This window comes from Nuphar pumila, chromosome 3 (assembly GCF_984573655.1).
Source record: "Nuphar pumila chromosome 3, dmNupPumi1.hap1.1, whole genome shotgun sequence".
NCBI lineage: Eukaryota > Viridiplantae > Streptophyta > Magnoliopsida > Nymphaeales > Nymphaeaceae > Nuphar > Nuphar pumila.
This window is the reverse complement of record NC_143251.1, coordinates 74,624,146-74,648,967: the sequence shown is the minus strand read 5'-3', so window position 1 is coordinate 74,648,967 and position 24,822 is coordinate 74,624,146. Positions and strand designations below refer to the sequence as shown.

The window sequence follows — 24,822 nt, the reverse complement described above, 5'->3', positions numbered from 1 at the left end:
CTGTTAGGGCATTGCAACATGCAGCGTCGCTTCATGTAATGTGAACACTTGTTCATATTTAGCTTGCCAAGCCTTTTTTACGAGTTTGAACGAGCTCTTTAGGAGCCAAATATGAGCTGAACCACCAGCACTTTGGCTTGTTTCCCATCCTACACAGAGAACCTGTTGCTTTGATCTCATGGCGAGGGAGTGTCAGAGGTATCGAGTACCAAGTTCAACCCCTCCATGGTTTTACGGATCATGTCCACAACTATAACCAATGTCTAGCAAGATGAAAAGAGATCAAATGATGCATGTGGTGGGGGAAGGCACATAATGATCATGAATAAGGCTTTCAACAATATTGTAATTGTTTTGATCTAATGAAAGTAGTTATCCATGAACCCACAAAGAACCAAAAGTCCCCATATAGAATCATCCAAACACATCTAAACCATCTAAAGAAAGCAAGCCAGGGCCATAAGATTCAAGCCTCACCTTCCAAGAGAGCTATATGCATCACGTGCGCACAGACGCACATCACACACAGAGGGATGTAGCAAAATTATATTTTATTAATTCATGAGCTCAACGGCATTACGAGCAGCAAAATTCTACAAGACCAAAAACAAGGAACAGACATTTCAAAATGAAAACAAAAAATGAACGCCCACTCGTTATGAAATGAAAAAGAATATAAATAATAATATAATGGAAGTTACAAAAATAACCAGCCTCAAATCCTCCGCTCTCAAAGCCAAGACCTATAAATAATGTAAACCAACTCAGGAAAAAAATACAGTATACACTGAATATCTTACAATAAGTCCCCTGATTCAGCACAATCAGAATTCCAGGGACTCGCAAAGATCAAACTGCGACATATTGGCTGAATAACCAGCAGACAAAAATGAGAGAGAGAGAGCATAGCCAGCTCCATGACAGAAACAACAGACCCCAAATGTCAAATGCTCTCAATGCTCTCAGTCTGAGAGCATTTGAAGCCTGTGATGTCCATTACATCACAATACCAAAACCACCACAAGATAGCTTGTTCTTTACTCCCGCATGCTGTTTTTCTCTTACTGACAGTATAGGGATTGAGAGACCAATATCTGATCCGTTGGGATCCTAAAACATGGACCCACCATGACTGTCTGACCAGCCTGGCAGACAAACCGACGATTGTGGGGTATCTGACTCATCTCTATTTCTCTACCGGAAACAATCTGACCGACACAAAGACGAGCAACACAAACTTTACAGTTGCAAGCACATCATGACCCATTTGCTTTCTCCAGCTTCTCCTTCTCAATCTCTACCCTCCTCTGTTCGGCATGCTGGGCAATCCCACTAGCACGAGCCTGATATTGGAAGTCTAGGGACTGCATCAGACTCTGAAACCTTACTGGATCGGAAGCAGACATAGCTGTCACATTTAAAACAAGGCAAAAAAAATATTGAAATTAATAATGCTAGAAATATCACATACAAGACATCACAAATTAGTAATGTTTGTGTGTGTGTGCACAATCCATTGTGCAAGGGACTCTTCCATATGTCAGGTTAAGTGTAACAGATGGGGGGGGGCAGAGGGCAGCATGGCAGAATACTGGTCTCTACTGTTCTGAATTCTAATAAGATGCAAAAAAAAAAAATAAACGGGAAAGAGAAAAGGGGGGGAAAGAGTAAGAGATAAAATCCTTGCAACTAAACATGATTTGTTTAGAAAATGACATAAAAGCCTCAAATTGGAAACCCTTAAAGAGGAGAGACTTTTGTCTTAAACCAAATGGAACATCATAAAGCAAAAACTCCTAGACATTTGAGACAGCATTTGTGCTTAAGAAAGAATTTACCTTTCACAGTGTCAGCAAAGAAGACAAAGGGGTCAATGTCATCTATTGGTGATTGGCATTCTTCATCATCACTGAAATCATCATCTGAGTCTTCTTCATCATCATCATCATATGGATGTGCACCCTTTGCCTGAGGTTTACAGATGGTCATAAAATGTTATCACCTTGAAAATGAGTCACCCAAGAAATGAAACTAATTAGTCATAGCCAGTGTTGTCAAAAACGTTGAGGCGTAGCGAGGCGCTCCACCAAAATCTGAGGCGAGGCGTAAGCCTCGAGACGCAAAGTGTAAGCCTCAAAAAAAAATATTAATTGTACATAAATTATAGTTACTTCTTACAATGATTAAAAACTCACTTTATAAGAGGAAACTCAGCATATCACACTTTGAAAACTTTATGCAAATCAAGCTTCTTAAAAAGTGAAAATATTGTTTTCCTAATATAAAAATGGATTCTCCGGATGTGGGAAACGTGTCTTTCATGCCAAAAGAATTGTACTTTGGTATTTTAATTGTATGTTTTTTACATTAAATTTATGCATGCAATGATTTTTTTAAAAACAAGTTGTAAAATAATAAAGGCTTTAACTGCATTTTTTGCATTCCTTACATTTATTTTCTATCACTACTGAATTTCCATTACTTTTCTTAAATGCTTCACACTTCACGTACATTCTTAGATTCTAGCTTCTCACTTTGCAAACAGCCTCATGCATTGACTTATTCCTACAGTAATAAAACAACGAAATGTAAGTAAGGATGTCAATGGGTCGGATCTAGGTTCGAATTAATCGGAACTGACCTAGTGGAATTCGGATTCAGATGAAAAATAGTGAGGTCCATCCAAGTGACGGGAATCTCATTGGTACAGGTATTGGATGTCGTCCATCTTGAGATCAACGACATCCAGAAGTGCTTTGACGGAATACCGTGAGCACATTCTGACCTGATCCCCTCTCGTCGATGGGTTAGGGTTGGGCCGTTGGGTGGCATGGACTCTAATTAAAATTGGGTCGGATCGGTTCGGGTCGTCCCCATGTCCCACAGTATATGAGTGTGAAGAGGCAACTCGAACGTGCCAAAGACCTCAAATAAAAGAGGAAAAACGAGGAGCTGTGTTCCAGCTTTCCAGGCTCTCTCTCTCTCTCTCTCTCTCTCTCTCTCTCTCTCTCTCTCTCTCTCTCTCTCTCTCTCTCTCTCTCTCTCTGAGATTACCAATATGCTGGTAAACAAATTAACATGAGCCCGTAAACCCCACTTCTGCTTTTTATCCGCTTCAATTTTGGCTATTCGTTTAGTGAGAGAAAGCAGTAATCTGTGCGCCGGTGCTGCTCCACTTGGGTTCTGATTGTTACAAACAATGAGAGGATGAGAAAATTAACAAGTGGGTTTTGAGATTCAGCAATTTTATCACTAATAGCACATGAGATATAGCATTGCTGAGAGACGAGAGAGGGCCTGAGTGAGAGCCGAGGGAGATCTTAGAAAGCAGAGAGACGAACAGTGAACGAGGGTTTGAGGCGTGTACGCCTCACCTTGAGGCGCGCCTCGCTCTGAGGCGTACGCCTCAAAGCGTATGAGGCGTACGCCTCGGGGTATTTACGCTTTTATGTTGTGCCTCAAGGCACAAGAGCCCTCGCCTTGAGGCGAGGCGAGGCGCGCTTTTTGCACCTTGAGGCGCGTTTTTAATAACACTGGTCATAGCCTTCAAAAGACCCACGAAGCACAGAGATCAAATAGAGATTATAGAAATCATAAAAGATGCACTCGGTTGAGTGCAAAATCAGGAAGTCAAGTGCATATGCAATTCTGGGGAAATGATAAATTAATTTCAAATATCACCTCACACGACCAGGTCAGATCTAACTACTCCAAGAAGCAAGAGATATCAAATAAAACATAAACTTCCAGCATCCACAGCCCCTCTTCATAAATGGACAAGCTCATGCCCTCATTTTGATGCTGAAGGCTCCTCGTTGATGTGAACTAGCAGCTGCCCTCAGTTTGCTGATAAAGGCTCCTCATTGATGTGAACTAGCAGATAATTTTCATCCACACCTACTCTATGTTACCTGGGTACATATATGGGTGCGGGTACGACACGGCAATTCCAAAAAATGTGGGTACAGGAACACAGCTATATATATATATATATATATATATATATATATATATATATATATATATATATATATATATATATATATATATATCACATAAATACAAAATAAATATAAAATAAACTGAATATAATTTAAATATATATGCTATATCTAAAATATTTATTATATATTGAAAATATAAAGTTATAAACAGAAAATATAATTATAAATTATAAATTGAATACAAACTTGTATGTAGTCGACATGTGTCGACACGGGGACACTCGTGTCGACATGGGTACGGAGGGCAAAATGGAGTGTCCGTGTGACATAGCATTTACTATACTCCAGTAAGACTTTTACCACTATGGGTTGAGGCATAAACTGTTGGAGTTTTTTTAGCAAAGAAGCCAGATACTCCAAACATTCGAAAGATAAGGCTTATTTTGAAGCTGGCACAGAACAGACACATGCCAGAAAATTACTGCTGCTAAGACAAGCCAAATACATAGAAATTTTGACCAACAACTTGAATCTGTCACAGGATAAATTTAACCTATAAAAGGAAATGGAATGCTATCCACCATTACAAAACACCTTTAAACCTATATAGCCAAGGTTTTCTACAAACTATTAACTATCTAAACATAACACAATTTAGTCGGAAGCAACAGGATTTAGCATATTCAGACAAACAAAGACAAAGACAAAAACAAAACCAAGGGGAAAAAATATAAACAAAATTATTTTGTGACATATTTCCAATCTGCTAGCATTAATAAATTAAAAAAAAAACAGCCACTTTAAGACTTGTACAGCATGGCCTCAAGTGTAAACACCAGGCCGGCAACATCTCATTGGTAACAACATAAATCACTTGGCACTATAAATTCACCTTTACCACGAGGAATTATTTCTTCAACACAGCACCAGCGGAATCAAGTTATCTCACTCATGCATGTAAGAAATACAGCAAACAAAATGAAAGATGCCGCTACGATGCAACAAGATTTTCCCCTCTAGAAGAGAGTAGCTAAGCATCATTTCTGCATCATCCTTTGAATGAAATGGCATGCAATAGCTGAATCCAAATGAAGAAAGCAACGTTTGTTTGGAGTAACACTGTTTCATAAAAGCTTCACAAACCTGACTAACTAGCTTCTGAAGGCGAAGACTATCAGCTTCATCACCATCTTCAGCATCATCACCCATTTCCCCATCAGAAGCATCATCTTCATCATCCTCTTCTGTCTTAAGCCCATCCATATCATCATCACCTTCTTCTTCTTCATTTGAAGCTGAAAGTAAGTAATTGCAACCAAGAACCGAGACAATGACTTCAATAACCAGTGTGTCACAATGAGATAACTCTAATATATCAACCATCAAAACATGATACATCACCTGCAACTTGATCCTTGTAAGCAACAAGCAGATCAAGGGTTGATCTGAACACACGCCCTAGGGATTCATCTGGTAAATGACCCGGTGGAATGGCAAGAAGTGATGTTAATCCCAAGCAACAAACCTTCTTATCATGTTCCCTGTTATCAATCAAGGACTATGAAATTAATACGCATATTTTTCAACAAAATACTAGGGAAATCTTAACACAATTTTAAAGGACCTCTTAAAATTCACAGGTGCACCACTTTTTTTAACTTGTTGCAGCATCTGGAACCAGAGATTGAAAACCTCTGCAGCAACACCAAGTTTGTGTAATATGCTGAGTGTTAAGGCTGCATTATAGTAGAGGGCATTCGCTACCTGTAAAATCAAGCAGAGGTAGTTTCATCAGTAAAACATCTTATTACATAAAAGACCTCACACAAGACAGGAGTTGAATACACCACCCTTGCTTTTCTATGAAAAAGAAGAGATTGATATAGTGGTCAAGCATGTTTGATTACATCCCCTTCTCAAGAGTGCCCGGTGAAGACCCCTCATGTTCCCATGACAAGATGAACATGCCAAAGGAACTACACCCAGCATACAGGCTTTGCAGTCATAATACAGTGATACACCATGGCTGGTAGACCAATTTGCCTTTGCAAACTGGCTAATAGAAAATCTTGTGAAGAGGACCTGACTGTATAGCTATAGACAACATTTTTGAACACTTGAAACTTTTACTTACATACTACAGCAGCAAGTAAAATGATCATATTTAACTCACTTCGCAGCACTACATAAAACCAAAATTAGAGACTCTGTAGATCACAGACATATACAAGTAAAGCCAGAAGAGGAGATGAATTTAAGCAGTCATTTGATAAATCTCAATGGCAAACATGATAACAAGAGAAACAACTCTGATCTCCTATCGTGCAATAAGGTTAAGATAAACATCACTAAAGCATAACAGAATCATTTTCAGGAACATATAAAATCAAAATAATACCTCTAATTATATGTTTCACAAGAACGAACAAACGCAAGAATGGATATGCATGCATGTTTTCATAGCTTGGACCAAAAGAGCATAAAAGAAGCCAATAGACATGCACTTTGACTAGTCTCGAGATTGAGGACCAACATACACCTTGAAATGTTCATTAGAGGCAGACAGATCACATACCACCATACAAACTAACTATGCTGAAATTCAATAAATAGTGAAGCAATTTGACTACAGATGCACATATTTCTACAACAACCAACTTCCAGGCAGAAATGACAACGAAAACCTTAAGGGTGCATTTGCAGGGCATGGATGCAGCACCCTCTTCCGTGGATGACAAATCCAAACAACCACTGTTGACTTTGTTGTGGTGGGGGACGGCCGAAGGTTTTGTGTGTTTTGCAGCAGGCAAACACACCCTAAGAGTAATTCATGTGTCTCACTGAAAAAAAAGTGGAATTGAAGGACTTACCACTTCCATCAAGAGACATTTCAAATATGCTCTGTGTGTTCGGTGTAGCCTCTCAATGGTAATCCTAAGATATGGCTCAACCAACTGATCAACCTGACCTTTACAGTTCTGAAACACCACCTCTATAAGCTTAGGAGCAGGCTCAATGTCCTGATCATCAATATTCTTATTCGACATGACCTGAATGGAAAGATAACCAAACGTTTACCACAAAAGGACGATATCAAAATTAAATGACAAAATAGGTAACGCCTACAACAGCATTTTGATGCACAAGCATGAATTTGTAAGATTAATTAATCAAACTTTCTTCTAGAGAGACAAAACAATTGAACTAGTATCAATACATCTGCAGGAAAGCTTTCATTGCAATTACTTACAGTTGAGATTGTCTTCCACAGGCTTTGCTGGTAGTCAGGATCCTTGCATGTGAGAAAATGTACAGTCCCACGGGAAATGTAGTTGTCTAAGGGGACAAGAATATCTGCACAGAATGACCTTGTAGTAAGGACCTAAGTTGAAAAAGAAAGACCATACAAACAAACCTAAAGTCAAATGCCCTCAAAATCTCAAGGCTTTAAAACTATGTTTTGGTGATACCAAATAGTTGCACTGATCATAGGATCCAAATAGATAAGCACGGGAACATGAAGCTAAAAGTATAACTTGCTTATGAACTGTGTAGATCATGAATATACTGAAGCATATGATCACAAGATCTGGAAGCATATTAAACCTAAACCGGAGGCCAATTTTTATTGATCAAACCTCATTCCTACAAAAATAGTCAGTTTTTGAAACCCCCAATTAAATAGAAAAAACAATTGTTTTTACTATTTTACAATTTATTAAAGTTTTTGCTTTTCAAATAGTTAAAAAATGACACGAAAATGTGGGAAGGTCTGCTTCAAAAATCTAATGTTTAAGTGACAATGCTTTAAACTTTCTAATAAGATGAGAGAGAGTACATGAAAATGGGAAATTCTCCAACTCCAACCAGTTGGGGTGTTAGACTAAACATATTAGTCAGCTTTTAAACAGTGCAGTCTTCAGCATGGTGCAACAGGAATCTCTTGAGGAATGCAACATAGAGGATGACCCTAAAATCCAAGTAATTGCAGGTTTGCAACTCTTCACAAAACTTGCTTTTCTCCACATTTTCTTCCATGAATCAATAACATATCCGCAAGAGAGTAAAAAAGGATGATTTTGAAAGATGAAAACCAACAAGGCTCAAAGGAAACCATCGATAACCAAAATACAGAATACGAAGAAAGGCTTTAGCATTCTTAATTTAAGTTTATATCTCATACTAGATGCTTAGATAATTACAACCAAGACACCTACAAGCAACCATGCTAGGAATCCATGTCCGCTTGAAGGGTTTACCAGATACAAGCAAGTTCAAACTCTGCATCTGGATTTAAATCTGACAGGGTATGACTGGCCCAGGATCTCTTGGGTACACACAAACTGCGGGATGTAGTAAGATCAAGAAACAAATTTAGAAACAGTCAAGCTGGTTTAGCTTTTATAGGGGGATGATATTCAGACAGGGCTGCAAGAGAACTCAGTTCACTCATGGGGTCACTTTGCATGAGAGTGTAAAATGCTGGTCATTCACTATCATGCATACTTCATCACTGACATCCTTACAAACTTGAATGCAAATTCGTATTGTGCTCTTATTATTCATATTTAACATATAATGTATATTTAAAATGGTGTTTTTTTCAAAAATTAGTTTTAGTATCTTTTAAAATGCTTATATTCTTTAGTAATGAAAAAAACTGATTTTTTAAACCCAATCTAAGACCTCCATCAAATTGCGATCTAATTCTAGTTTTACAGTGTTGGTTCAGAACTTTAGACTAATCAATAAAAACAAAATCCTGAGGCAACCAATTAACAGAAAAACAAATACTGAGACTTTTCTATAACTTTTGTTTCAAATATCTGCAAACTATTTGAACCTCTCAAACTATTTCAACACAAAAGAAAGCACTGTGCAAATTCACATCACTTTCTCTCTACTGGCTTCAACTTTGTTTTCAAGTTGGTCTTCTTTTGCACTATTTTAGATCATTAAATGCCCAAATATGGCAGAGTTCTTTTATTTGGCTATTATACTTGAATTTCTATGTATAAAAGGTTGTTCATTTAGTGTCGCTTTATTTGCTGCCGCAAAAAAAACTGACCCCTCTCCCTTGTTCTCTATTTCTTTTCTTTGAGGATGCATACTTTCATCCATTGCATTTAGTGAGACAAGGAAAAAACTCCCCTAGCATGCACCCTATGTCACATGGGTGCGGGTACGGGGATTCGGCACTTCCAAAAAACCCGGGTGCGGGGCTGCGGCGGGGGCAAAAATGTAAAATATATATATAAGGGGGACCGGGGGTTCCCCCAGGCGCGGGTCCCGCTGCGCGGTCAGCGGTCCAGGCGGGCCGGCCCTGGGGGTATAGGGGGGCAGCACCCCCCCCCCAGATTTTTTTTTTAAATTCCGCAGCCCATTTCATTAGGCAAATTTTATTTTATTTTTAAAAACCAAAAAAAATGGACCATCCACAGCCCATTTCATAGGGCAAAATTAAAAAAAAAAGGACCAAAATGAGCCTGGGTGCGGCCAACGCACCCAGGGTCGGGTTGACCGCACCCGCGTCGAGTCGCATCGATGCGGGTGCAGCACCCTGCTAGCCGAGTCCCTGTGACATAGCATGCACCGCTAGCAAGAAAGGCAAGTTTCTAGTGCCCGTGCAAGCACAACCAACATGCCACATCTACAATTTAAAGAAAGAAATAATTAACAGCTAGCTGAGTTAAATTGTCAACCAACTTCAGAATCCTCACTATTTTTTCACATGTGTGCACACAAAAACAATCTTCAAACTCTATCCCTGCGAGCCATTTGCAAACATAAGTGAATCAAATATAGCATACATACTCTCAAAGAAATCAATAGCCCAATCATCCAATGCTTCCATCATTAAAGGCCAAAGACTCCACATCTCCAATGAAATTGATGGGGAGAAAAATGTCAGATATGACACGATCTCCAAAACTTCCTCAAAGACATCTGAAAAAAGACAAGTGAAGATCAAAATGCTGAGAAGCAGGTAAGCAGCAGCTTGAGATAAAAATAAATCAACATTGCTCCACAATAAGTAAACATAAAACCACCATTGAGTTCACAAAATTACTCGTTAATTGGCCAAGATTTCAAAAATAGCAAAAAATATGCAACAAAAAAACCACAGCATTTCCTATCTCAAAATTCTATTTTATTTCATTTATTGTAACACACATCCTCTAGATTCATACAGAGCATGTAAAGAAAAGAAATAGTGCCAACCTACAGAGAAAAAAAACAGCATAAACTTAAAAACATTTTCTAGCATCTGCAATTATTAAATAGCATATGTAGTTACTAACAATCAATCAGAACCAGTTAAACATATCCTACCTCAATAAACTCGTGCATGAACATGTGAGCATGCACACATACACACACCCACACCCATGCTTAAGTTTCAGCATAAATCACATTCTGCTAATTTTAGATGTCGGCAGCCTCTAGCAGATGTTAAATAGCTCACCACATTTCACCTATAATTTACCATGGTAGTCCAAACATTAATTAAAACTACCACCTTATATGGTAAATCTTTCAATATCTCAGAATGTGCTCCCATATTTTCTCAAGAGAAAGTAACCATACAAACGCACATGAACACACCTGTGTTTAAGTTTCAACATAAATCACAGTCTACTAATTTTTACAGTGTCTGTAAATGTCCACAGCCTCCACGAGACGTTAAGCAGCTCACCAGTTTTTTGCCTATAATTTACCGTGGTGTTCCAAACATTAATTCTTACTGCTACAGTGCTACCTTACTGTTAAAAAGTGTATATACACATAAATATAATTATATATAATATAATATAGTTTAATATATAATTATTTATTTTTATTTGTTTTTATTTTTCATTTTCTCTTTATTTTCTGTATTTTTAAGATTGTCTAGTTCATATTGAACTAGACTCAAAACTAGTCAAGATTTGACTAGTTTTGAAATAGCCATTGGAGATAGTCCAACGGCTACAAATAGAACCATTGGACTAGCTCCAACTACTCTCTTGAGTCCTCCAAAAGCCTCTCTCACATTCTCAATGCATATAAATAGGGGTAACTCCACTCTCTAACAATGATTCTTAAGCATTTTAAGTGAATGAAATAAAGTTTAGTGGTTTTTCTTTTGAGTTCTCTCATTTATACCTTTATTACAAGCATTTGTGCTTTCGTGGAAAATCCTAATTTTCTTACACGGTATAAGAGCGCTAGACCTTGGAGAATTGCCACCTTGTTTTCTGTGTCATTCTAGCAAAAGTTGATTTGTTTCCTTGTTTGTGATTCAAGTGCTCTTGTGCCAACATAATTGAAGAAAAAAGTTGTTTGAAGGATCGTTGACTACTCAAAGATCGTGATTGTGCTCTTGCTCCTTCCTTTTTCTCTCATATTTTCGTCTTTTTTTTCTTTTTTTCTTTTTTTCTTTTTTTCTTCTCCTCTTCTCTCTTTCTTCTTCACCCTTGTAAGAATGGATGATAATGATAAAGTCACCATCATGCCCATAAAATTAAATGATACCAATTATGTGATGTAGGCTTCAATTATAAAGCATCACATTTAAGAAAAAGGGTCGTGAGGGTTAGTAGATGGTTCTTCCGATTCGAAACCAAAACTAATTCTTACAAATATTGAAAATGAGAAAAAGGTACCTCTCACGAAAAGAGAGAAAACTAAGGCATTAGCTACCTATGAGAAAAAGTGAAAAGAATAGAGGATGGGGCATGCGAAGATCGTATCTTGACTAATTAATAGCATAGACATCAGAAAATACTCTAGTCTTGCAAAATTTGAGCATGCCAATAAGGCTTGAAAATATCTTAGAAATATATATTATCTTAAAAGCATTATACATGCATGCAATTTACAAGATAAGGTTTGAACTATGACCAAAAGGGACAAAAGTATTAAAGAACATTGCAATGAATTGTCCAAACTTTGGAAAGAGTTAGCTCTTCTTGAGCCAAAGTGGCAATGTCTCAAAGACATTGAGCTTCGCCAAAAACAACTCGATATGGAACATTTTTACCAATCTTTAAATGATCTAAGGCCGGAATTCGAAACAACCAAATCGGCCCCTTCTATATAGTGGAAAAGTTCTCTCTTGTTGACATCATTCAAGAATTAACTATACAAGAAAATAGGTTAAAAAAGAATACTCCAAAAAATGAAAAGCATTTCGTTCTAGTCGCATCTAGACCGGAGAATTATATGCGCACTTATAGGCCACCCCATTTCGGTAGACAAGGCAATGATTATGACACAAAAAAAGTCATTTGTCACCATTGCCATGAACCGGGACATTATAGGCATCAATGTCCTAAATTAAAGAGAAGAGATGAAAAGAAAATTGCATCCGTCGGTTCATTATAAGAATCAAAAGATCAAGCCAATCAAGATGCACCCGTGTCTATGGCACAACTAAAAAAAATTCTTTAACCTCTTCTCAAAGGAGCATCTTCCTCAATTGAAGCCTCAACCGAAACAGTTGTTGCATCCTTCTCTGATCCAGGTAACTTTCCTTGACTTCTAGACTCTGGTGCTTCCTTTCATATGATCTCAAATATCAATAGTTTGTTCGAATGTCATAATAATAACTCAAGTGTGTTAAATGTTTTCAGATTCGATGGTACATCTCTTGAAATAAAAGGAATACGAAATTTCAAAAAAATTCAAAACTCCAAAAAATTCTATATCTCAAAAGTTAGATATATTCCCAAATTAAATCTAAATCTTTTATCTGTCTTTCAAATATCTGATTATGTATGTAACATCTCATTCACTTCTCATGTTTATTGGGTATAGGATCTTCAGTCAAGGAAGCTGATTGAGGAAGGCCATAGAGAAGGAGGACTCTACTATATGATTTTTTTAGAATTACTCAAGAATGCTTTATGTTATAATGTTCAGAAATTGGATTTCGATCTATGGCAGAAAAGACTAGGTCGGCCTCATATATCCAAAATCCAACACTTTCCAAGTTTATAAAAATTTTGTAATTCTGAAAATTTTGCTTGTAAAGATTGTATTCTTGGTAAAATGAAGAGATTATCATTTCATGATAGAACTTTTGTTTCATCTAAATAACTTGAGTTAATACATTTAGACGTTTGGGGTCCCCCACCGGTCATATCAAAAGGCGGATAGACATATTATGTAATTTTTGTTAATGACTTCTCTAGGCATACTTGGATCTACTTCCTTAAACATAAATCAGAGATTTTCTTGCATTTTCAAATATTTCACAAAATGGCTAAAAATAAATTTTAAAATAATATTTTTATTTTTCGCACCGACTCAGGGAGAGAATTGTTGTCAAAAGAATTTAAATATTATCTCAATTTACATGGCATCACACATCAAAGATCTTGCCCTCACACACAACAAAATGGTTTGGCCAAATGAAAACACCGACACATTATGAAAACTACTAGGACTTTATTGATAGCAAACCAAATACCAAAAGAAATTTGGGCGAAAACAACCCTAACTGCTACCTATCTTATTAACCAAATGTCATATTCTTTGAAAAATATAACTCCAATTGAAAAACTTGTTAAATTACCTCATTGATTACTCTAAGTTAAGAGTCTTTGGATGCAAATGTTTTCTCTTCACTAACAAAAATGATAAACTCTCTCCCTGTGTCATTCCTTGTGTCCTCTTAGGTTATGTAGATAATAAAAAAGGATATAGGTGCTTTGATATTAAAAATGAAAAATTGTATGTATCAAGAAATGTATCCTTCTTGGAAAAAGAAAGTTTTTTTTTCTTTTGAAAAGGCCAAGGAAGAAAACGAATATTCCATTTTGATAGATTTGACTTCGAAATCTAATGGATGTGACTATGAATGTGACATTGACGATGGTCAAGATATTATTGATATTGAACATAATGTTATTAATGAAGAGCAAACCCATAGGAACACCAATTATTTACAATACTCAAGACGTAGAGAATCCAATCTTCTATATGCATTGGAAAAATATTCAGAAGCACAAACTAGAAGGTCATCCAGAGTCTCTAAACCTCTCAATAAATTTGTGTCCTACGAATCTTTTTCACACACATATAAGGCATTTATTGCATTGATACACTCGTATACATAACCTTCATCATATACTCAAGCCAAAGAACATATAGAATGGGTAAAAGCCATGTGGGCAGAATTAGAAACCTTAGAAAGGGCTAACACTTTGACTATTCAAGATATTTCACAAGGAAAGAAACCTATAAGGTGTAGGTGAGTTTATAAGATTAAAACCAAGAGTGATGGAACTCTTTAAAAATATAAAGTCAGGTTAGTGGCCAAGGGTTATTCCCAAGAGTATGGCATAGACTACAAAGAAACTTTTGCTTCAGTTGTCAGGATGACTACAATTAGAACTTTAATAGTCTTAGCCTCAGTTAGAAAATGATTTATATTTCAAATGGATGTCAAAAATATTTTTCTCAATGGAAATCTAATTGAAGAAGTATATATGGAAGCACCAAAGTATTCCTAAGGGTAAGGCCCTTCATTTAGAAAATGTTTTTTATGGTCTTAAATAGGCACAAAAAACCTGACATGACAGGTTTAGTTGGATTCAGAACTTGCCTGACTGGCACTGGTTTGTTTGTTAAGATTTCTGATGCATGGATTATTATTCTTTTTCTTTATGTGGATGACATGATCATCACCAAAGGAGACAAACATGGAGTTGAAAACATTAAAAAGCTTCTTAAAAATCATTTTGAAATAATTGATTTAGGTTTAATAAAATATTTTTTTAGAATTGAAGTTGCTTATTCCCCTCGAGGTTATTTATTATCTCAATCTAAGTTTGCTTTTGATATTGTTTCCAAGTTCGGAATTACAGATGATAAAAAAGTGGATACTCCAGAAGTTAACACCAAAATGAAAATCGATGATGAAGAACCGCTTGAAGATCACACTTCTTACCGACAGCTTATTGGAATACTTTCCTACCTCTTCATTATTAAACCTGATATAGCACAAGTTGTAAACACGGCTAGTCAATTTTAGCACGCTCCCACTTCTGTTCACATGAGAGCAGTTTTGTGTATTGTCATATACATTAAGTTTTCCCTTTTACGAGGCCTCTTCTTGCATGCTTCATCTTTATTAGATTTAATTGTATATACTAATGCTGATTGGGGAGGTGCAATAACATTCACTCAACCACTGGTTTTTGTATTTTCTTAGGTGAATCCTTGATTTCGTGGCGGTGCAAGAAGCAGCAGAATGTCTCTCTTTCATCAACCGAAGCTGAATAACAAGTCATGGCAAACAAAACAATAGAGGTAGTCTGGCTTGGAAGACTGTTGGCTGATATGGGAGTTGAAGTGACAAAAGTCTCACGCGTGTGCTGTGACAACAAGAGTGTGATCTACATTGCCAGCAACCAACATTTCATGAACGCACAAAACATATTGAAATGGATTGTCACTATGTCAGAGAACAGTATCTACATGGAACCATTGATCTGCCTTATGTTACATCAGAATACCAATTAGTGGATTTCTTCACCAAACCTCTCGTTGCTCATGGATTTCATTTTCTCTTAAACAAACTTTTGCTCATTGTACCGTAAGTTTGAGGGTGAGTGTTAAAAAGTGTATATACACATAAATATAATTATATATAATATCTAATAATTTTTATTTGTTTATTTTTCTTTTTCTTTTTCTTTTTCTTTTTCTTTTTCTTTTTCTTTTTCTTTTCTGTATTTTTAGGATTGTCTAGTTCATATTGAACTAGACTCAAAACTAGTAAAGATTTGACTAGTTTTGAAAAGTCGTTGGACTAGCTCCAACCACTCTCTTGAGTCCTCTAAAAGCCTCTCTTTCTCCCTCTCTCAATGCATATAAATAGGGGTAACTCCCCTCTCCTTGTAACAATGCTTCTTAAGTGTTTTATGTGAATGAAATAAAGTTTATTATTTTTTCTTTCGAGTCCTCTCATTTATACCCTTTTGTGGGTTATGATTAAAGTGTCTTTAATAGACACTTATTATAAGCATTTGTACTTTCATGGAAGATCCTCATTTCCTTACACTTATATGGGTAAATCTTTTAATATTTCAGAATCCCCTTTTGTATTTTCTCATGATAAAATACACAAACAAGTGCTTAAGTTTCAAACTTTCAATGCAAATCACATTCTATTAATTTTTTAGGGTGTGACCTCTAGCAGACATTAAACAGCTCAACACATTTTCGACTATAATTTACCATGGTGGCGCAAACACTAATTATTACTACTACCTTACATGGGTATATGTTTCAATATCTCAGCTATGCTTCTGTATTGTCTCAAGAGATGGTATCGAGATGGAGAATAACCTTGGGCAGTGGACTCGATTAAGGAACCATCTTCCAAAACAACAAGAATCACCTTTGCTCTCAAAAGGAAAGCAATAAAAAACACATGATGACGAGCGGAAAAACCACTGGACCTTATGTTGGACTTTTCTCCCTCGAAACATTTTCAAAAAGGTTTCCTCACATCTTTCTTTTGAGGTAATCAAACACTTATAACAGGCATAACCATGCAAACTGGCAATGCATAGCTGGGCATTGAATGGACCCTAGCCCATCATCTCTGCAAGATTAACTCCCATGCAGTTGCCGTTGCAATAAAACAGAATCATAAGACCAAGAAGGGAGACAAAAAATGAAAAAAAAAAGGTTTTCCATCTTATACCTTGCCCATCTGTTGTCAGCATCCTCTTCATTATAGGCAATAGAACAGGTTCAACCTGAGGGAAAAGGTGGGGCAGCCTGCTCACAGATTCTAAAATAGTACTTATGGCACGCAAACAACCAACGGCAGCCAGTGCACCTGACTCATCTGCTTCCTCATCTGCTTCAGCGGATTGCATGCATTTCCAGAATGCAGCAGCCTCAAGAACGGGGAGGGAGGGAGGGAGGGGGAGACATACACAAAACATATTTCAATATTTAAAGTTTCTCTAAGTAAGAACATGCCAAGGTTGGGATTAGATGCACATTACCAGATTTTGGCATAAGCCAAGGGCATAAGGAGCCATCTCTTCCCCAAACTTGTCCACAATAGTCTCTAAAGTGAAAACAAGGTCTTCATTCTCAACCTCATTCATAAGCTTAAAAAACTCTACATGAAAAAATACCAATATATGCATTAGATATACAAGTACTTTGTATTTGTTTGGTAATAGTGGAAGCAGGAGGGCGCTGCAAACAACCAGTATCTACATACCATCAAGTAATTGGGGAAGAATTTGACGAATCTCATTTAGATCTGTCAACAGCAGAAATATTCTAATTTAGTAGATCGACGGTTCAACCGCGAAAAGAAAGAAGCATACAAATAATCCTGAATATTCAAGGGGAATGAAAGTCCTACCTTTACAAGCTTCAACAAATGAACGCAGAGCAAATACTGAATCCACACGTACTGGAAGCTCTGGGTCACGCAATCCAGAAACCACACCATGCAAAGCTTTTCGAAAATTGTTTTCATCCGAAAAGTTGATATTGACATACTGGCCAGCAACCCAAGCAGCCTAAGATATCAAAACAAATGCCATTAGCAAGTGTGACTAAGATACGCCAGGACAAGCACATCACAAATACCTCAAGCACCTAAACAGAAAAGAGTTGGAAAAAAGAAACTGATTAAAGCATTCACCAGCATTTGGCGATAGAGCCTACATATGCGTACATATAATATATATGTTGAAATTGGATGCCTTGGCACCCATTTTTAAGTAGATTGTGGAGAGTTAGTTTAATTTCGTAAATTAGATCTTATACATAGACAATTACTTTAATCAAACTAGCAAAGCTCCTCCTAAAGCCTTGAATATGTCACAGAGATAATTCTTTCCTTACTGTTAGTTCTTTTGTTGCCATTAACAACTTTGGAATGATTCACGTTAACCACATCCATTATGTATCACACAAAAATGGAGACACCACTACTGCACAAAACACAATAAGTTCAAGAAGATGGAGTTTCCACTTCATTTCAACAAAGCTCAAGGACTAACAAAGAGGTTTTTACATAACATTTTTGTACCATATGATTTGTTTAGTAATGAAAATATGATCACTGTGTCAGAGAGTACGAAAAGCATACTACCAGTAAGTGGTTCACTACAAAGTCAGCATCAGCAGCTCTTTCCCATAAAAAACAAATGCATGCTCAGTCAAAGAAACTAAACTCTAAATTATAACATTATGCATAGAATACACTAAAGCTAGAGGGAGGTCTTTTGGATATGAACGAACTAATGAAATGTAAAAGCCATTCAGCACTAAAACACTAGAGAAAGAAAAGCAACAGATAGTGAAAGAGAGAAACCTTTGCTCTAAGATGACCAGCTGGGCTGCTGAACTCTGGAAACACATGTTGGACAAGCATGCGCTCTAGATCTGACTTGTAAGGCTCGGTTTGCTTCAACTTGTCACACAATGCTCCAACAGCAAGAAGAGCACCATCTTTCTGCCGATACGGTTTATACCCTTCGGCTGCCTCATTGTACCTGATTGGAATGAAAATTTACCAGACATTTCAGTGTCATAATGACTTAAGAAATGAGGATCAAGTCAAACATGAAAGGAAGTGATCTAACCCCTGGAAAACCTGCACAATAAAAATAAGAAACTTCTCAAGATTATCTTTCCCACGTTTTCTGACCAACTCACTAACAAAGTCCATTGAAGCGGTACGAGGACTATATAAATCTTCAATGATATCTGCATTACACACAATCACATATACCACCAAATCAAACAAGGAAAAAGGTGCACAACACCAAATTTCATTCACACTGTAGGAACTTACCATAGCCTTTCCTAATATATTCATGCGGATCCTCGTGCCATAACTTCTCATCATTATCATTGAAGCACATGAGTGGAAAAATTATCTCAAATAGAAGAACATCAAGTTGCGGCTGTAGCAGCTGATACATGTTATTCTTTGAGATGCTACAAGCAAATTAAAGATGTTTAGAGAACAAGAAAAAGAACACAATCTCATATGAAGTCATCAAACCTCAAATGAAGTTAAGTCATTCAAAAGTTGTCTTCCTATGTAACTAAGCGTCATTAGTCCACTTTATGAGGAAAGTACACCAACACTAGCTAGCAAATTCAGTCTCAAATAATAAAATTACATACAATTTTAACCAGCTGCTGCACAGAGAATTACTTTGAACCATATAAAAGTTCTCCTGCCTACCATACAGCCTTGCCTTCATTTAGCAAGATAAAAATAGAATAGGGTTTTCTCTATGACCATCACTACCTTATGGGGCTATAGAAACCACCCTAACTTTTTGCATTTTCCAAGAAAGTTCCTAACTTTTCATTAACCATTCAAAAAACACCCTTCAAGGACATAACCATCCTAACATTGAAAAGGGTAGGGATTCACCATTTGAGAAATGTGAAAAGGTAGGGATGGTTTGGCTATGAGCCCATGAGTACCTTTTAAATTACCAACCCTGTAATGTAGACCTAAAATTCAACAGCTTATAAATTTCATAGGTATTTCACAATTCATAGAAATTGCTCCCACTTATCATTGGAGTGTTCCTTTCATGATTAAACCAGCAAAAGCACAGCAAGTATTAGATTAACGACAATGCAAAGTCACAAGGTGCATCATACGATATAGCCCTTGGAGACAACAAGAAAAAAACCAAAAGATTATAACATGGGATGCCAAAGAAGAAATTGTTGCACGATGCCCAAATGTTACTGGGAACTGGTACAATGGGTATTAATCAGTGACTTGAAAATTTTTTAATCACTATCTTCAATCATAGCAAAAACAGAAAAACTGAACAAGAAATATGAGAGGCTTAAGTTACATGTTCACATATAACATTATTTACCTGCTTTGAATTCAAGACCATATAAAGTTAAAAACCATTAAGATGTGCAAGAGAGGATGAAAAAGTGAGCATCAAATTTATCAAAAGGAAAAATTAAAAATTTTCAAGATGATATAAGTCTGACTATCCAACATACAGTATATTGGCCTAAATAAGACCAAAAGCCACAGCTTAATCAATATTGCACCAACCATACCTGCTGCTAAGATACTGAAGAATAAGATTAGTAACTCTATCAGGCAAATATCCACCTTGACGTATCACATTCAATAACTTTAAGTGGCATTCCAGGATTTTCCCAGCATAGTGCTTTTGAAACATCTGAGCAAAGGCCTTGTTCTCTGGTTTTAAAAGCTTCAAATCACCAAACCTGGATGGCAAGAATAACCAAACATGAATTTGTACAAGGCAGGAAAGCCTTCTCCTTGGAATTCAGAAGTGATGCCATAAATACCTAGTATATAAACGATTCATAATGTGAACTGTCCATTTCTTTACTTTCCACCATCCCCATGACTTTCTCTGCTCTGGATCAGCTGGCTGGCCCTCCAGCGGAACTGGTCTTTCTAAAATGTTTAAGAATAGAACCATCCATGCATTGAATATATTGGGATCAAACAACTGCTTAGGAATCTCCAACTGAAATTTTGCAATAATGAGTACGGTGAAATAATCAAGAATAAGCAAACTCAATAGTAAAGAACATCTTCTTATGCCCCCATGTTGCCAAGAGGACAGGATACATACGTATATTGAAGACCAAAATATTTTGCAGATAAGTTTTAGCAGGTCTGCAACTTCAAGAGGAGGGTTCGTAATTTGAACAAGTCTGGTAAATATGTTCAATAGAGCAGGAAATGTCTCCTCAACAATAAGATATACCGGTATCCGCTCTTCATCTGTCTTAAATCTGCAGATAAAGCATAGGCACCAGATAACAGTAGTGATAAGTATGTGTAGACCCTTAACGAATATTAACCTATGCACAAAATTTTACAAATAATAAGAAACTGCCAAGTTGCTGAACTTCAATTAATTTTAAATGTGAACTCAGTACAAGGGAATCTGCTTTGTACACATATATCCCTTATTATGAGGACAACTTATGTGCACCTAATTCAATAACATTGCATGAGAGCACCAGATAGATCTTACTCATATTTCCTTGAAAGAATTCTCAGCACATATAAGGCTCCGTAAACTTGTTGAGCTTGTAAGTTGTGTTTCACCCAAGGGAGGAGGGTGGGCCACTGTTCAGGATAATCAGCATGAATGATAGTCTTAAGGCACTCTCCAAGCTGCACTCTGTGAAATGGCATGAGGACATCAGGAGATCTCATCTTCAATTTTCAACCATGGTCGTTGATGAAGGATAGAACTGACTACACATTGTTTTCAAATATTTATAACTCACTCAGAAGCATCCAAATGAAAGAGAAATCCAGATGGTGAGAATATTATAAATGGCACAGAAAAGGAAAGGAAGAAAAATTATGATAGATAAAGGGAAAAAAATTATTACACAGGTAAACTATAGCAAGCAATGAAAACTCTATTGTTAAAACTTTACATTTTTCAATTCTATTAGCCATCACATGGACGTGGGAAAATGAATGGTACAAGACAGCAATAATAATTTGTTCGCTTCTACATGTTTCTATTGTTTAGTCAGCAGAAATGGAACCAGCCAAAAGCTATGCATACTAGGAGAATATTGGACAATCAATCTGAAGAGAGTTTTACACTAGGAATTTACCCTGCTCCTTATGGCCAGAACATCAAATTGGCTAAATACATCACTAAAAGGCGAGCTTTGTTTTCCATAATTGAGAAAGGAATAAGATATTCTGCTAAGAAAAGAAGTCAATTTCCAATTACAATCCCATGAACAATTAACCTTCCCGCAGCATCTCAACTCCATGGTATTTACAAGAATGCCACCATCACAATATAGTAAATTAGTAATAATGGGCAAAGAGAAAACCACATCACACTAATCATGTGTTGTGCATGTCAACTTTTCTTGTCTCAGTGGCACCAGACCAACTAGCACATCACTGGTGGCGAGCACCAGCAAAACACTGTACATGAAGCACATAAGTTCAAGAGAGAAGTTACAGAGATGCTTCTAAGATTCTTTCCATTGTGGTAAAAGAGAAAACTCACCCATGCAAACTAAAAAAATACATATACAATAAAGCATTCAGATATGATAAAGCATTCCCTTCATCACTTGTTTCTAAACTACTATTAGTTTTCCTGCTATGTGCTCTAATACTTAACCACTTACACATCAAAATGCATAGGTTGTAATTTATATGCCTTTCAACATAGTATAACCAGTTCAACAATTGAACGAGGCCAACAAACTGATGACAGCTAGCAGCTTTTGTAATACTAAGTACAGCTGTCATAAAAATGTAAACTGTGGTAAGGACCAAGCCAAAGATTTCCAAAACTAAAAAGAAAATATTTAGCAAAAGATAGAGGCCATCAACAATCATTCAAGGAACATAATTACATAGCTAACAAGATCACAATGATGCCCAGACAGAAGTTGGCCAATCTCAAAAAACAGTATAAAGGAAATTCATCTAGATCCCACCATGATGCTCACTCCTCCATGGATCTATCAGGGATTAATAATATCAACAAGCAAAGCTCCACATAAGCTCCACAAACACACAGATTATCAATCACAAAGGCTCACGTGTGAATCAAGTTGAACAAAAAAGGGGGAAAAATAGAGAACGCATTACACCTCTTAAGCATGTAATATAGAAACGGAACACCCAACAGAAGCAAATTGCAACAGTGTCATGCACATTAATTCTAAACTGAAGCATGATAGAGAATCACAAGCCACAAAAACCAGTGTAATCACAAAAATCCAACTGAAGTAAAGGTTAAGTTGGTCACCTAAGCAAAGCAGGAACTTGTTCAACAAACGCAGGCAGGTTGTCTCTGGCCGTGCTTTTATCAGATGCTGATATCTTCTGTTGATTACCTATAAGAAACTGAGAACAATGAATACAAGCTTGTTGGGAAGAACGAAAAGATTGGAAGTGAATCAAGAGGGAAACATATTTCAAACCAGGCTCTTGGGGCATCCAATTTTTAGCAATAAAGTTCTTGAAATGAATACTGGCAACTTGGCGGACGGCTAAATCACAGTTTGCATCGACAATGATCTGCAACAACCGCACCAGATGTTGTGGAGTATACTGAAACTGCACAGCAGAACACAATAAAAGAAGTAAGATACTACATTTTCAAAAATAAGTACCATCTACAAGTATGCATGTGTGTGTGTGTGTGTGTTTGATTCAGTGGATGTATATGTATGTGCATGTGTGCTTTGTGGATAGAAAGTCCGAACAAGAGCAACAATCATCCATAAATTGTAGTGAATAGTTTGTATTTCAAGAAGATGTATGACTTTCTTTTTAGAAGGAACCCACAAGAAACAGAAAACATCAGCAATCGAAAATTCCTGTTATCAATGCCAATAATAATAACAAAAACAACAATAATAATAATAATAATAATAATACAAAGAAAGAAACTGACAGAAATTCAGAGATCCAGGATCAACTAGCATATAAGCCCTTTGAAGCGGCATTGCCCACACTGAATCTGTTAAGTCCAAATCACTTTGAAAAAAGAAAATCACAAACCACATCCCGAACCCATAGAAGCCATAACTCAAAATCCAAATTGTCGCTAATCTTCAGACATACACGTACATCAAAAGGTGCATTACACCAATCTAGAACCGGAAACAGGGGAAGAAGAATTTGACATTATAAGTCCTCAACTCAATGTTCAATTGCAAGTTACAAAAAGGAAACCACAAAATACATGATCAGCAACCCACAACGCAGGAATCAAACAACCCAGAGATCAAATAGACACAACCCACAAAAGAATATCACCAAAACAAAGCTCCAAATTAACGAACTCCACCGAATAAGTAAAAGGATCAAAGCAACCAATCCAATACACCAATTCAAATCACGCCACCGAAAACAGTAACCACAAGACCTCGATAGGGTAACGAGAATTCGACCCCGAATTCCAGATACCCAACAAGAACATCGACAAAGAACTAGAACAAATCCATCCAAATCAGAAAACCCAACAATCAGATTCGAAGCAAACAGAAATCTGATCAACACAAAAAACACAATTTTTTTCTTCACCTGATTGAGACTCTCCTCCGCCGCTACTCGCTCTTGGGGATTCGGGCTAAGCGCCCCCTGTAGAATGACTGCCAGGCTAGGGAGATCCATCAGAGGAACCCTAACCCAAACCCCTAATTACCCAAGAGAAACCACACGCCAGAATCAGAAACAATCCAAAAAGGACTGAAACACCAATGACAAATAAAACAAAGTAGCAGGTAGAAGACCAAGGAAGATGGTTGTCTTCTAGAGTTTGATGGGTAGAGAAATAAAGAGATAAAGGGTGGGGATAAAAGAGAGACTTTGAAGAACAAAGTAGAGAGAGAAACAAAGAAGAAAGGGAGGAACTGGGAGAAAGGGTTGTAGAGAGAGAAAGCACTCTAGAGAGAGAAGGAGGGTATTTAACCCTAGGGTAGTACTATGGAGCGCCCTAAAATGGCCAAAAGTTGACTCAAAGGAGTCCGACCGCAGCGGTTGCGTTGGTGAAAGCAGGGACTCTCTGTGTTGGATTTCTTTCCTAATGGAGGGAGGAGACCCTTGAAGTCGAGTTAATTATGAAAATACCGGATTTTTTTTTCACCACCTAAGAATACCAATTTGTCCTAGGGCTCTTGTTGGGTTTACCAAGTTTGCCCCCTTCAGGGAAACCAGGGTGATGGCCTCATGAGTCGGGGTGTCAACGGGTTTGGTTTACCAGAACCTAACCTTATAGTTATGGTGACAGAAGACCCCATTAAGGCCTGGGTTCAGACCCCAAGTTCGGATTAATACAACCAAACCTGGACCCAACCCGAGTTTTGATTAAGACCCATA

The 24,822-nt window shown here is 37.0% G+C and overlaps 1 protein-coding gene across 2 annotated transcripts; it reads right to left on the bottom strand.

The window, feature by feature from the left end:
• Nucleotides 1-653: 653 nt before the first annotated feature.
• On the bottom strand, nt 654-24,531 carry LOC149843029 (importin beta-like SAD2). 2 transcript variants are annotated; one of them, XM_090001672.1, is made up of 22 exons: nt 24,028-24,531; nt 22,920-23,055; nt 22,745-22,832; nt 20,981-21,130; nt 20,573-20,735; nt 20,280-20,464; nt 20,022-20,195; nt 18,769-18,914; nt 18,557-18,680; nt 18,286-18,466; nt 17,326-17,485; nt 17,179-17,220; nt 16,955-17,073; nt 16,645-16,843; nt 9,759-9,890; nt 7,195-7,298; nt 6,815-6,994; nt 5,569-5,708; nt 5,346-5,485; nt 5,088-5,239; nt 1,839-1,968; nt 654-1,408 (listed from the first exon to the last, which is right to left on the bottom strand). In XM_090001672.1, exons 1-22 carry the CDS (start codon nt 24,115-24,117, stop codon nt 1,257-1,259), a joined length of 3,087 nt encoding a protein of 1,028 aa, XP_089857798.1. In that variant the 5' UTR covers nt 24,118-24,531; the 3' UTR covers nt 654-1,256. The 2 variants fall into 2 exon arrangements, with proteins under 2 accessions (XP_089857798.1, XP_089857799.1); XM_090001673.1 differs by lacking the exon at nt 654-1,408 and adding an exon at nt 2,512-2,565 and having other exon boundaries at nt 1,893-1,968.
• Nucleotides 24,532-24,822: the final 291 nt, after the last annotated feature.

Bases quoted from the DNA above. Each gene is read 5' to 3' on its own strand.
- LOC149843029 (XM_090001672.1), bottom strand. From the start codon at position 24,117: ATGGATCTCCCTAGCCTGGCAGTCATTCTACAGGGGGCGCTTAGCCCG. The intron at 18,681-18,768 runs GTAAGTTCCTAC...TGTGTAATGCAG, and splicing joins ATATATTAGGAAAGGCTATG to ATATCATTGAAGATTTATAT. The intron at 5,709-6,814 runs GTAAGTCCTTCA...TTGATTTTACAG, and splicing joins AATGTCTCTTGATGGAAGTG to GTAGCGAATGCCCTCTACTA.